The 15,570-nt window shown below is 41.8% G+C and overlaps 1 protein-coding gene across 1 annotated transcript in view; it reads left to right on the forward strand.

Moving 5' to 3' along the window:
• Positions 1–14,972, forward strand: part of LOC128690037 (tyrosine-protein kinase Dnt) — a 561,847-nt gene extending 546,875 nt beyond the window's left edge. Inside the window, exons 3-9 of the mRNA XM_053778556.2 lie at positions 1,008–1,263; positions 3,768–3,951; positions 8,191–8,557; positions 9,364–9,650; positions 12,404–12,538; positions 13,497–13,656; positions 14,590–14,972. Of these exons, the coding sequence (XP_053634531.1) occupies positions 1,008–1,263; positions 3,768–3,951; positions 8,191–8,557; positions 9,364–9,650; positions 12,404–12,538; positions 13,497–13,656; positions 14,590–14,838 (1,638 nt within the window). The 3' untranslated portion in view covers positions 14,839–14,972. The remainder of the gene's footprint in view (positions 1–1,007; positions 1,264–3,767; positions 3,952–8,190; positions 8,558–9,363; positions 9,651–12,403; positions 12,539–13,496; positions 13,657–14,589) is intronic.
• The last annotated feature ends 598 nt before the right edge of the window (positions 14,973–15,570 follow it).

Genomic DNA, 15,570 nt, shown 5'->3' on the forward strand with positions numbered 1-15,570 from the left:
AGTAATAATAGTGGTTGGGTGGGGTAGTAGTGATGACAGCCTTAACACCAGCACCACCACAACACCATCGTGGAAGTAGAAGTGATAATAGTGGCTGGTGGTGTAGCAAGTTTAGTTGTGATTGAAGCAGCAAAGATGTTTATGTTACAAATAAAGAAAAATATTGCTATAATCACGAGGAAGGATTAAGCATGTTAGCATCGTACAATGTCTGGGAAAATGCTGGTAATCAGGTTTGATCCATGGAAGGGGAAGGTAGCTCCATATATGGGAGTTACCCTCTGTTCTTTCTGCATCCTCTTTTTCTACGCTGATCTCACAAAGATGTTGGATTATGTAATACACAAGTTTTCAGGAATACATTACTAGTATAGTATACATATGTATGTATGTGTGTGTGTGTGTGTGTGTGTGTGTGTGTGTGTGTGTGTGTGTGTAGTTGTGTGTGTGTGTGTGTGTGTGTGTGTGTACGTGTGTCAAAACTTACAATACAAATATCTCAACCAGCTCCTCAGAGCTGGGGCGCGTACTTACGATACAATAGGTATCACTTTTCTGAACTGCAACACTGAGATGCTGCACATAAAAGTAGCAGCCTTGGGATCCTTAGTTGTCTTGATGAGTTTTTTGCCTAGCTCCATGAGCCGAGGATTTCTGAACCTGTAGCAACAAGCATGTAATGATGGGCAAGTTCACCATATTTTTAGTCTTTAGGTACATCCTGAAACTAGTAGCTGTCATCCACTGGTAATAATAATATTATGATAATGAATAGTTATCTTTCAAAACAGGCAGATTTATTCTAGGAGGAAAAAAAAGGAAGAATTACCCATGTTGCATATCGCCAGTAAAGACTAGTTATTTATTCTTTTGATGTCGTCATCTTCGTGGCCTGGTCTCAGGCCAGACCAGACCTTATTGACGGCCTGGCTAGTCAAACTGTTTATACTTTCTTTGTGAGGACTCGAGTGTTAGGAGGTAACAAGTGTGTGTTCTCTTTCCAACAGGTACTATACAACATGGCCATCTGGATGAACGAGACGGAGGTGGTAGGGGCACCCTCTCCGCTAGCCATGCCCTCCGTTAACGTGTCACTGACGGGTACTGTACCCACCGTGCCTGCCACCTTCAGGCTGGACCTACCCTGCACGGGGCTAGCCAGTGCAGAGGTTGACATCATCTTCAACATCAACGTGACATCTCCGAGGCCTCGTCAGCCACCCACAGTCTTGTACTTCAAGCGACGCAAGATCTGCTTCGAAGGTAACTTCCACCGATGTGTTGACATTATTTGCGCTCTGATAATTATTATATCCACTGGCAAACTCTAGACTCTTAGGGATCACACAGTACCAGGAAAATGCGAGGAAGTCAGGAGCAATGAATCTAAAAACATGAGTAGCTTCAAATATGAGTTAGATAAATACAAGAGTTATAGGAGTTGGATTTGAGTAGGACTTACACTTGCGCTGAGGTTATCAAAGCTTTTATTCCTCGGGTAACATTGATAATGGGCTGGGAGAATATTTTGGGTTTGGGTTTGGGTTTGGCAAGGACCTGCCAAGTAGGGCCAGTAGACCTCCTGCAGTGTTCCTCCTTACTTATGTTCAGGTCTGATTCAAACAAGGCTGAGGTAATAGCTTCAATTATTTACGCTCTAAGGAAGCTTCTCTCGGTACCTGACGAAACATAATCATATAAAGTGAACATTTGCTTAACAACTTAGCAACTTAAGTAAATTTATATATGTTTGCCAATAAGTAATGGAGTAGAACACAGATTTTAGTATTTTTTAATTTATTTAAAATAATTTAAGTAATTTGTTTAATTTTATAATTTATTTCAATCTGTAATTTATTTTAAATTTTGTAACTTGTTCTAAATACAGTATGTTGTTTTAACTTATTAATTTAGTAGAAAAAACTGTTCAACGGATTTTCAATGATGAGTCACCGAAGTTATAATAATATAGATTTTTGAAGGGGTGGACCGGTAAGCCGGTGAAAGGACTCGATCAGATGACCAGAAGCTCCAGTGGAGGATCATCACATATCTAAAACCCACTTCAAGTGTATATCTGGAATATACCTGGAGAGGGTTTCAGGGGTCAGCGTCCCCGCGGCCTGGTCTGAGATCAGGCCTCCTGGTGGACCAGGGTCTGATCAACCAGGCTGTTACTTCTGGCCGCATGCAAACTGACGTGCGAACTACAGCCTGGTTGGTCAGGTACTGACTGTTACCAGACGAATCTTACCTAACCTAACGTGTCAACGAAAAGCGGTGGACATTATGTAGATACTAGACAAAATCACCAGCAAAAGATATAATAACAATAATAGAATCATTTTTGTGGTGCATTATAGTAAGGTGTGTATATGCAAATCACACTAAAACTCCACCAAATTCTGTCTATTGGAAATACGTAAATATTGTACCGGTATCTTGTCTTACAGTTTTCTTCATTGCACCATTCACGTTACTAATAACTTTTGATGTCTTTCTTGTAAATATAATAATAGTGATAAAGATAACATTAATATTTATAATGATAATAGCAATAATAATAATAATAATAATAATAATAATAATAATAATAATTATTATTATTATTATTATTATTATTATTATTATTATTATTATTATTATTATTATAATTGTGAAAGCTTCAATATAAAATAAAAATGGCTAGGAAAGAATAATACGGTGGTATAAATAAGCTATTCTAATCAGAGGGTCTTTAAGTTAATATGGCTATTATTTTACCAAGGTGCCATATTATTATTATTATTATTTTTATTATTATTATTATTATTATTATTATTATTATTATACAGCACCAAACTACAGGCAAAGTATGCAAAGGAAAACATATATGCAGAAATGAAAGTTAGTGTAATGAGCCTCTTCCGTCCTTGAAATCTAGATAATCTGCATGGAAGGTGGAAACGTCTGTGAGAGGGACAGGACGTCCCAGTGTACAAAGTCAGAAATGAGCAACACGATCTCATGGGTAAATTTTACAATTAATTAAAAAAAAAAGAGTTGGACTCTTATTAAGACTGCAAGTCTCGGAGAGGAGCAGCGCCGAGCATCTCTCCGCAAGATGCCTGTGTGTGAGTCTTGTGTGGCCGATGCTTATTGACGCTAGGAAAGCTCTGTAGCACTCGTAAGGGGTAAGGGGCTTTTCTGTGTTTATAGAAGTTTTATTTGGTAATATTTATGTTTATGGAAGGCGCTAAGCCCATAATAGCCATTCTGTTTAACGAGCCTCCAGCAGCAACAGCCTGGTTGACCAGGCAAGCACCAGACGAGCTTGGCCCACGGCCGGGCTTAGAGAGTAGAAAAACTCTCGAAACTCTTCAAAGGTATATCAAAGGTAAGGTATGTAGGGGTTATGCATCACCTTAGGAATTCTAGCATAATCAGGTATAATCCGAGGAATAGGAGGGTAATCCAAGAATTTTTTACTTGTGTCAAGGAAGCCTTCTCTAAGTGTTGGAAGTTTAGGATGGTGCTGGTAAATTTGCTAATACAATTTGTATTGTTAGATTGAATCTTTCTGAATGCTGGTGGTGTTTATCTCACACCTCTCAGCAAAGGCCCCTTGAGGTAGGCGAGAGGCTCTTGCTTCAAGGAACCGTGCTTGGCTAACCCGCTTCCTTGAATGGAACCTGATTGCCTTCAATTTCCTACCTGCATTGCGTGATCCCTAAGGGGTTAGCTTTACCTCCCCTTCCCCATGACTGTACTAATGTAATGTATCTCAGGTCAGTCGGCGGAGATGTATGCGCCTCACCTGGGCCCCGTGGGTGAGCGTGGGGAGGCGTTGCCGGTGGTGTACTATGTGGTGCCGGCACTGGCGGGGCTCACCCTCGTCGTCACTGTCATCGTCATCGTCGCCTACATCAGGAGAAAGAGACTCAAGAGGGACAGAGAACCCAGGATTCTCGGGTAGGTTTGCCAAAGGTGAAGTTACAGTTGTGTGCCCAAAAACAGAGGTACTCACCTAATTGTGGTTGCAGGGATCGAGTCATAGCTCCTGGCCCGCCTCTTCACAGGTCGCTACTAGGTCCACTCTCTCCCTGCTCCGTGAGCTTTATCATACCTCTTCTTAAAGATATGTTTGGATCCTGCTTCCACTACATCACTTCCCAGACTGTTCAATTTCCTAACAACTCTGTGGCTGAATAAATACTTCCTAACATCCCTGTGGCTCATCTGACTTTTCAACTTCTGGTTGTGACCTCTTGTTATTGTGTCACAGCAACAAGGTGTGTGTGTGTGTGTGTGTGTGTGTGTGTGTGTGTGTGTGTGTGTGTGTGTGTGTGTGTGTGCGTGTACTCGCCTAATTGTACTGACCTAAGTGTAGTTGCAGGGGTCGAGACTCAGCTCCTGGCCCCGCCTCTTCACTGACCGCTACTGGGTCCTTCCTCTCCCTGTTCCATGAGCTTTATCATACGTCGTCTTAAAACTATGTATAGTTCCTGCCTCCTGTGTGTGTGTGTATGTACATCTGTGAGTTACCTGTTGCAGACCTATGAACAGTTTCCAAGATTTTTTTCCTGGGTTGGCCCAATTTCAATTAATTTCAAAGAACATTCTGAACTTGCCTTTCATTAACGAAGAATAAAAAATACTGACTGTTTCAAACATAATTTGGAAACAAAAGACCAGATTGATTTAGAAATTGTAATCGTGAGTTCAACACTTCGGTATGTAAGGAAACATCTATAGCCAGGTAAATATTGATACCGGCGACAGTAAAACAATGGATTCGAAGAAACCGTGTCTTTACTGCGGTACAGCTATCTTCTGAGTGTGCTGGATCAACAGGGTTGTGGTAACTAGCTGGCTGTTCGGGACGCTAGTACTAACAGCCTGTCTGACCAGACGGTTAACAGGGAAGCTTGTGGAAATAAATGGTATAAAATACCGACACAATGGAAATATAAACACAAATGCAGTATAATGTGATCCTTTATTGACAACGTTTCACCCACACAGTGGGCTTTTTCAAGTCACACACGGATCTACCTGGGGTTGGAAGGTACGAGAGTATTTATAGTCATGTTCAGAATGTTGAGGTCAGGTGGAGAATGCTTCCACCTGACCAGCATTCTCCACCTGACCTCAACATTCTGAACATGACTATAAATACTCTCGTACCTTCCAACCCCAGGTAGATCCGTGTGTGACTTGAAAAAGCCCACTGTGTGGGTGAAACGTTGTCAATAAAGGATCACATTATACTGCATTTGTGTTTATATTTCCAGGGAAGCTTGTCAGCCAAGTTATAATTATCATTGATTATCTTTGTTATTATCAGTATTCATTGATATCATTACCATTAAATCATTATCACTCATACTAATCAACGTCATTACAGGAAGCGTTAAATCCGCGTGGGTCTTTCACCGCTCATAACCATCATACTGTATCACCCTTACGGTGTATAACACTTTCCATGAGTGTAAAAATATTGGCAATATAGAAGTCAGTTTTGCCATTCCATCTTACAAAAGTAAACAATATTCTTCATAATTTGCAATGTTTATATATTATTTTTTATTTAGTAACACATTGGCCGTCTCCCACCAAGGTAGGGTGGCCCGAAAAAAAAACTTTCACCATCATTCCCTCCATCACTGTCTTGCCAAAGGAGCGATTACATTACAATTATAAAACTGGAACATTAACACCCCTCCTTCAGAGTGCAGGACTCAAGTCCGGCCTGCCGGTTTCACTGAATTCCTTCATGTTACCTTGCTCACACTCCAACAGCACGTCTAGTTCTAAAAACCATTCGTCTCCATTCGCTCCTAACACGCTCACGCATGCTTGCTGGAAGTCGAAGTCTCTCGCACACAAAACCTCCTTTAACCCCACCCTCCAACCTTTCCTAGGCCGACCTCTATCCCGCCTTCCCTCCACTACAGATTTATAGACTCTCGAAGTCATTTTATTTCGTTCCATTCTCTCTAGATGTCAGAAGCACCTCAGGCACATCTCCACTGCCTCCAGCCTTCTCCTTGTTGCATCATTCACCACTCACATTTCGCATCCATATAAGAGCATTGGTCTAACTATACTCATATATATATATATATATATATATATATATATATATATATATATATATATATATATATATATATATATATATATATATATAGCAAGGGGCTAGTGTATATATTACTAAATTTGAAAGGAGAAACTTTCGTTTTTCCTTTTGGGCCACCCCATCTCGGTGGGATACGGCTGGTACGTTGAAAGAAGAAAAAGATATATGTAAAATTATATATATATATATATATATATATATATATATATATATATATATATATATATATATATATATATATATATATATATATATATATATATATATATGCCGTGCCGAATAAGGCAAGCGAAAATTTGTGTATGCAATAATTTCGCAACGAGAAAAGAATATTTCATTGTTTGCTTATTATCAAATTATTGTTGCCAACTTATGTAAAACCTATTTAGTTGGATTAGACTAAATTTAATTGCTCTTGTTATAATAAGGCTAGGTCAGTTTTCTAAGGTTCTTTTGGTACAAAATTACTAATTTTTACATTAGCATTAAGGAAAAAATGTATCTTTAAACGTAGAGAAAATTTTAGAAAAGACATAATTTTAAATGAGTTCTTGCTAATTGACCAGTTTTACACACACACACACACACACACACACACACACACACACACACACACACACACACACAGCAGCCAACATGGTTTCAGGGACGGGAAATCCTGTGTCACAAACCTACTGGAGTTCTATGACATGGTGACAGCAGTAAGACAAGAGAGAGAGGGGTGGGTGGATTGCATTTTCTTGGACTGCAAGAAGGCGTTTGACAGTTCCACACAAGAGATTGGTGCAAAAACTGGAGGACCAAGCAGGGATAACAGGGAAGGCACTACAATGGATCAGGGAATACTTGTCAGGAAGACAGCAGCGAGTCATGGTACGTGGCGAGGTGTCAGAGTGGGCACCTGTGACCAGCGGGGTCCCGCAGGGGTCAGTCCTAGGACCAGTGCTGTTTCTGGTATTTGTGAACGACATGACGGAAGGAATAGACTCTGAGGTGTCCCTGTTTGCAGATGACGTGAAGTTGATGAGAAGAATTCACTCGATCGAAGACCAGGCAGAACTACAAAGGGATCTGGACAGGCTGCAGACCTGGTCCAGCAATTGGCTCCTGGAGTTCAATCCCACCAAGTGCAAAGTCATGAAGATTGGGGAAGGGCAAAGAAGGCCGCAGACGGAGTACAGTCTAGGGGGTCAGAGACTACAAGCCTCACTCAAGGAAAAAGATCTTGGGGTGAGTATAACACCAGGCACATCTCCTGAAGCGCACATCAACCAAATAACTGCTGCAGCATATGGGCGCCTAGCAAACCTCAGAACAGCATTCCGACATCTTAATAAGGAATCATTCAGGACCCTGTACACCGTGTACGTTAGGCCCATATTGGAGTATGCGGCACCAGTTTGGAACCCACACCTAGCCAAGCACGTGAAGAAACTAGAGAAAGTGCAAAGGTTTGCAACAAGACTAGTCCCAGAGCTAAGAGGTATGTCCTACGAGGAGAGGTTAAAGGAAATCAACCTGACGACACTGGAGGACAGGAGAGATAGGGATGACATGATAACGACATACAAAATACTGAGAGGAATTGACAAGGTGGACAAAGACAGGATGTTCCAGAGATTGGACACAGTAACAAGGGGACACAGTTGGAAGCTGAAGACACAGATGAATCACAGGGATGTTAGGAAGTATTTCTTCAGCCACAGAGTAGTCGGTAAGTGGAATAGTTTGGGAAGCGATGTAGTGGAGGCAGGATCCATACATAGCTTTAAGCAGAGGTATGATAAAGCTCACGGCTCAGGGAGAGTGACCTAGTAGCGATCAGTGAAGAGGCGGGGCCAGGAGCTCGGACTCGACCCCCGCAACCTCAACTAGGTGAATACAACTAGGTGAGTACACACACACACGCACACACACACACACACACACACACACACACATACACACACACACACACACACACACGCACACACACATATATATATATATATATATATATATATATATATATATATATATATATATATATATATTAAATAGCCTAATATATTCTTTGGGGTGTGTTGCAGCATTAACGACCTGGGTGTTAAGACTCGCCCTCTTACCAACTCCACATTGCTGAGAGCTGCAACACCCAACAACAATACTTACACCCTTCCATCGTCCGTCACCATCAATTCCTACGCCTCCCTCCGCAAGCTCACCACGCCCATTACGCCCATCACGCCCCTCACCCCCGCCCATACCCACAACCACGTGTCAACGACGGCCTCACTGACGCAGTGTAGCAGAGAGAGCGGCAGCAGGGAGGTGTGTGACGTGAGCAGAGACAGTGGAAGCAGAGACACCTGTCAGTCGTCCAGCTCTCTAAGCCGCTCAGAGGTGATTGTTGATCCCTCAGCAGCAGAACTTCAGGAGAGATTCAGACAGATGGAGGTGAGGCGTCTGTTTACTCTTCTCTCAATTCCTCTTCAGATCTCCCTCATCTTTTAAGAGTCTTTATCCCCTTTTACGAAATCTCTCTTCCTCTTAAAAGAATCCATCTTCTTTTTAAGGGGTTTTTCTTCTTAAGAAATTCTTATTCCTGGAATGAAATTTCCTTTCTTATCCCCTAAAAATATTACAAGCGATAAACTGTTTATATGTAATACAAATCTAAATGTAAGTACTAAAAATATGTTTATAAAACAATTACTTGGGATGCAGATATCTTTGGCACAATAAGTGTTGTGTTTTGACTAGATGTGTAAAGGTCGCGCTTGTTCCAAGAGATGTGTCCCCCCTTATCCCATAACTTCAGCCTCTTATACCAACACAGGCAAGAGACATAGTAACTATTGCTCAAAACCTCGAGATAATTATTAATAATAATGTTAAGCGCTAAACCCATGTGGGTCATTCAGCGCAAGACGTGGTGGTGGAGGCTCGATCCTTCATCTGAGAGACAGACGCGCTTTCTATTTTTATTCAACTAGCTGTTCAAGAGCTTCATAGACTGGAGCTCAACACACTCTCAAGAGGCCCAGGAGCTTCAGTTCAACCCAAGAAGCGTAGCACCTGTAGCTTAAAACCCTAAAAAATGTGTAGTTTCTATAGTTTAACATCCTCAAAGGATCAGGAGCTACTTATCAACGCCTGCAAGAGGCCCAGGATAGATTTCACAACTTGACTCTTAGCTCCTGGGTCTCTCACCGGCATCAAGATATATACTTTAACGGGTATTTACACTTTCCTACCTGAAGGTTGAGCGGCCGCGGGTGCGTCTGACAGCCGTGGCTCACGAGGGTTCCTTCGGGCGGGTGTTCCGGGGCTGGATCCAGCGAGACCGCCCTGAGCAGGACCAGCAGGTGCTGATCAAGACGGTGACGGAGGGAGCCCCTCACGACGAAGTAGTCGCCCTCTACCGGGAGGGAACCCACCTCTTTAACCTCTACCACAGGAACGTGCTGACCATGGTTGGAATCTCCTTCGCTGATAACTCGTCGCCCTTCCTCATCTACCCCTTCCACGGCTACCATAACCTGAAACAGTGAGTATTATTCTTTTCTGGCCGGAGATTTGATCTCCTGACCTCGGTGATGAGAGCCGCGACTTTCACCACTAAGCTATGGTAACTGATATACAGTGAGTACCAGACCTGGTGGCTACCTTGGTAATCAGGTTTGATCCATGGAAGAGAAAGATACATCAAAAGCTCTTCACCAGCATCAAGGAAGCCCCGTTGAGGGGCACCAAATTTAGAATACCTGCTCAAAATGTTTCAATCTTCAGTGATTATCCCAGTAAAACGACACAGAGAATGTTTCAAATGAAGTCTGAATTGTTAGACTGTCCGTGCGTGCGAATGTTGGTTGTGTTTCTTGGGTCACTCCTCAACTGAGCAGTTTCCTCAACGCAGGCGAGGCTTTCGTTGTCCATTATTATTATTATTATAATCAAGGGGGAAGCGCTAAACCCGGAGGATTATACAGCGCCTGGGGGGGGGGATATGTGGAAGGCATTCAGGCTTAATTCGGGGAACTGGAGCACAGATCCAATTCCCTAAATCAAGAGTCCCTCACCAACATCAAGGAACCTTCCTTGAGGGGTTTCGTTGTCCAGAGACTGACATCTTAAACCTCCCTCTTTGAATCAAACCTGATTGCCTTCCATATCCCCATCCGCTGTATAACTCCTAGGGAATTACCGCCTTCCTCCTCCGCCAAAAGTACGCTGGTGCTGTCCTTGTAGCTGTAGCAGAGAAAAATATTCGTAGTAATAGTTGTAATATCTGAAAATATTGAAGTCGTAGCAGCGGCGGCAGTAGTAGTAGCAGTAACTTCAGTAGTGATAGTTACATGTATTATTATTATTATTATTATTATTATTATTATTATTATTGTTTTATTCATGGGAGTGCTCTTGACCTGCGGTGAATCATACACTGCCAGGAAGAATGGTAAGCAATCATTTTTGATCCAAGGAAAGGGAGGATAGGTGCAGTTCCTCATATCAAGAGCCCTTCCCTGGCATCAAGAGTGAGTGATAGCTGTAGAAGTAACAACAGCAGCAGCAGTAACAACAACAACTGTAGCAACAACAGCAACAGTAGTAACAACAACAACTGTAGCAACAACAGCAGCAGTAGTAACAACAACAGCAGCAGCAGTAACAACAACAGCAACAGTAGTAACAACAACAGCAGCAGCAGTAACAACAGCAGCAGCAGTTACAACAGCAGTAACAACAACAGCAGCAGCAGTAACAACAACAGCAACAGTAACAACAACAGCAGCAGCAGGAGTAACAACAACAGCAGCAGCAGTAACGACGGCGGCAACAGTAACAACAGCAGCATCAGTAACAACAGCAGCAGCAGCAACAGTAACAACAGCAGCATCAGTAACAACAACAGCAGCTGCAGCAGTAACAACAGCAGCAGTAACAACAGTACCACCACCACCAACAACAACATTTAAACCAGTGACAGCAGTAGAGTCATATTACTGCTCCTACAAATGTAATGGTCTTTCTCACGTAACACAAAGATAATTTGACAATTTGCATAATTAAAAAAAATTACGTGAAGCGCTGGGAATCCCTTTTGTCCTCCCCGAAAATATTTTAAAGGCTGCAAATTTTCGAGATAAACTTATAAACAGCAAAAAATTGCATTAGCGATAAATATTTGAGTCCAGCTTTTTATTTTTCAGACTAAGAAATAGAATAATAAAAATAAGATTAATTAATAAGACTAATTTGTAATTAATGCTTCACAAGATCCCAAATAAACAATGGAAATTGTGAAGGACTCAAGAATATCGTAAGAGATTATTGTAACAGGCGATTCCGTAACGAAATGATTTCTGTAAAGGCAAATAACCAAATTATCACGATGAAAATAATTTCTGCGAATACGCAGATCGCCAAATTATTACGCGAAAATTATTTCTAAACACGCAAATCGCCAAACCCGCACATAGGAGAGGGGAGCTTAAGGCGACATTTCAGTCCTACTTGGACCATTTACAAAGGCCGAAACGTCGTCGTAAGCTCCTCTCTCCTATGTGCATGTTACGGTATTGTGCCTTTTTGCTATATATATATATATATATATATATATATATATATATATATATATATATATATATATATATATATATATATATATATATATATATATATATATATATATATATATATATATATATATATATATATCTCGAAACGTTTAAATTGTAGGGATCTTACAGTACCTGGAGAATGTGAGGTAATCAGGTTTGGTCTGAGGGAAGGGTAACTCTAATTGACTGGATCAAGAACCCCTTTCTAGGCATCAAGGGACTAACGGGGGTTGATCTAAAAGAACCAGATGTTACTTTAAGGCTGCTTGTAGGGTCAAGAAGTTGATTAGAGAAGGAGGTCAGGTCATTTCCCTAATATATATATATATATATATATATATATATATATAAACACCGGCATTGGTTAAGAATTGTTAGGGAATTGAAGAATGAATTAATAGGTTTGACATAAATTAGTCTTCCGAGTAGAGGATGGTGTTATTGATACTAATATGGTCATTATAAAACAAATATTAGGCCATTTGTGAACTAACACCCTCATAATTTTCCCGTGCCTATTTCTCTCTCTCTCTCTCTCTCTCTCTCTCTCTCTCTCTCTCTCCATTCTAAAATTTCCTCATTACATTGCTCTCCTATGCTGCCGAATTCTCACTAACGTTTTTTTTTTTTTTTTTTTTTTTTTATATTCCAGACGACTCACACTTACTCTTCCCTGCAGGTACCTTCAGGAGCACCGGGGCGGCCACCTGAGGGCGTCGGAGTTGGTGGAGCTGGCGGTGCAGGCAGCTCATGGACTGTCCTTCCTACACACAGCCAACCTCCTCCACGGTGACCTGGCTGCCAGGAACTGTGTGTGAGTAGACGAGTGTAGCTGGTCGCTTGTTCAGTGTATTTTGTGAACAAAATTGAATGTGTGGAGTGATGGGAGGGTAAGAAGGCAGGAAAGGGAAAATAGGGATTGAATAAGAAAGGAAAAGAGAGAGAGATGGTAAGGAGTGACGGAATAATGGAAGGTATCGCGAAGGGACAGGGATGGAGGATGGGGGGGGGAGGAAGAGCAAGAGGAAGAATAGAGGAGGGAAGAGAAGGAATAAAAGAGGAAGGGGGTGGGATAGGAGAAGAAAGGGTGATAGAATCTAAAGAGAGAAAAAAAGTGAGACTGGGCAAGCCAAAGAGGAAAACAGTTCATGACCTGCAAATATCGGTTTTAAGACTGACAATACAGGGATGGACAGTAGAAGTTTGTATACTAGTAAGATAGTAGACAGCAACCATCCTGGGAGGTACTATCGTGCTGATAATTGAGAGTGAAATAAATACCTTTAACTTTTTTTTTTTTTGCACTCTAGTAAGACTTCTGGTCTTTACTCTGTTTTATGAGCACGTAAGATGACAGGTAAATCTTACCTTGAATTGCATTCACTATATATATATATACTCTTTCACTTTATTGTATGTTACCTAATTGTTCTTAATGCTGTTATATTTCCTTTTTTTTTATCAACTTAAGAGGTCTGGTCAAAGATACGGCTATGAGGAAGATAATGCCCAGAACCGCTAACACATAACGGATAACATGTTCTACTTCGCACACATAGCCCGCACATGGGAGAGAACTTACGACGTTTTGGTTCGATTTGGATTCGGTCCAAGTCGGACCGAAACGTCGTCGTAAGATTGGCTCTCCTATGTGCGGGTTATTTATGCATTGTTCCAGTCACGGTATTGTGCCTTTTTGTTCTTAATGCTCTACTTTGTGCGCCAACACACGGAAGTTTCGTTTAAGAACCTCACTCGTCTCCCGTCCACAGTGTGAGCGAGAAGCTGCAGCTGCGGATCACCGACGCCGCGCTCTCCAGAGATCTCTTTCCGACAGACTATGAGTCGGTCGGATCCGAAGCTGCCAGACCCATCAAGTGGATGTCTTACGAGGCCATCACCGACAGAGTCGTCTCCACCGCAAGTGACGTGGTGAGTCGTCAGCCTAATTCCTTCGGGAAGAGTGTCTTGTGGTTGGCAAATTAAAGTTCCCTTTCCTTTGGTTAAACCTAATTACTTCCTATTTTCTATGCTCTTCATGACCTTTGAAGGTTTAGCGCTTCCTCATGAACAGAACAGGGATAATGTTGTCAAGACAAGGGACTGACAATATAGAACTAGAAATGCATCATACCTGGTAGCATCATACCTGGTAGCATCATACCTGGTAGCATCATACCTGGTAGCATCATACCTCGTAGTATCATACCTGGTTGCATCATACCTCGTAGCATCATACCTCGTAGCATCATACCTCGTAGCATCATACCTGGTAGCATCATACCTGGTAGCATCATACCTGGTAGCATCATACCTGGTAACATCATACCTGGTAGCATCATACCTCGTAGCATCATACCTCGTAGCATCGTACCTGGTTGCATCATACCTCGTAGCATCATACCTGGTTGCATCATATCTGGTAGCATCATACCTGGTAGCATCATACCTCGTAGCATCATACCTCGTAGCATCGTACCTGGTTGCATCATACCTCGTAGCATCATACCTGGTTGCATCATACCTGGTAGCATCGTACCTGGTTGCATCATACCTCGTAGCATCATACCTGGTTGCATCATACCTGGTAGCATCATAACTGGTAGGAATCAGTTACAGACCGCTAGTGCTGAAAAGTTAGTTAGGAGCTACTGGTCCGGTAGATTATGTGTGCTAAATATTCTTACTAAAATCTTATTGAGTCCTTACTCACCAGTCACTTGGGTCTTATTCGATATGAAGGCCATATACTGGATGTCCTTTGGTAAAATAAAAGCCTATTGGATTTCAGATAAATTATAGTACTACTACTAGTGCTACTAACGTTACCAACGCAACTCACCATAATCTCTCTCTCCCACACAGTGGTCATATGGTGTCCTCCTGTGGGAACTAACGACCTTGGCTCAGCAGCCGTACGTGGAGGTGGCAGCGTGCGAAATGGGGGAATACCTTCGAGATGGGTACCGTCTGGCTCAACCTCTTAACTGCCCCGACGACCTCTACAAGGTGATGGCCTTCTGTTGGGCAATTCATCCCCACGACCGACCCCATGCTAAGCTCATCCTGGACTATCTCGCTGCCTTCCACCAACAGCTTAACAGCTTCATCTGATACAAGGAGGCAGGAGGAGGAGAAGGAGGAGGAGGAGGAGCAGTAGGTTCCGCTGGTGCTAAGAAAAACAAAAATAAGGACGGAAAGAAGGATGGGAAGAGAGAAGATGGTAAGAAAAAAGATAAGAATGTCATGGAAGTCAAGAAACGTGATAAGTAAGGGCAATATGAATGATAGTTTAAGGCATAGTCCTCCGATTGATAAATAATATAGTAACATGGCTGAAATTTTAAACATTGATTAAAATATTTCACTAATATTTTCCTCTGGCCTCCAAACAAAAATTATCCCCCTCCCTATCCCCCAAATTATTTTCCTTTTATCCCCCGTCCCCTTTCATAACCACTTAAAAATAAAAAGTTGCAAAATTGACAAGAACAGTGCAAAGAACTCGGTCAGTGGGAGTTAACTTAAAACCCAAAACTAGGAAAAAGAGGAACAGTGACAAGTGCTCAAGAACACTGAGAAACCTCAAAGAACGGCAAAAATCAGTTTTAATCGACGCAGGTCTCGTCGGCCCACATTCTTCAGGTCCTTGAGAGCCCTCGACACAACAGCCAGAAGTACCCTTAACTCTGGACACGAAGACATCGGTGCTTAGTGCAATGCCTGGGAGACTTCTTCCACAGCTTGAAAGTTGCTACTTTCAGTTTACAATGAGCTTGTGGAAGCTTTCTATTTTTTTTTTAATCTAGTGATAAACTCTCTCACTCTTTAAAAATAATTTTTAAA

This window comes from Cherax quadricarinatus, chromosome 25 (assembly GCF_038502225.1).
Source record: "Cherax quadricarinatus isolate ZL_2023a chromosome 25, ASM3850222v1, whole genome shotgun sequence".
Lineage (NCBI taxonomy): Eukaryota > Metazoa > Arthropoda > Malacostraca > Decapoda > Parastacidae > Cherax > Cherax quadricarinatus.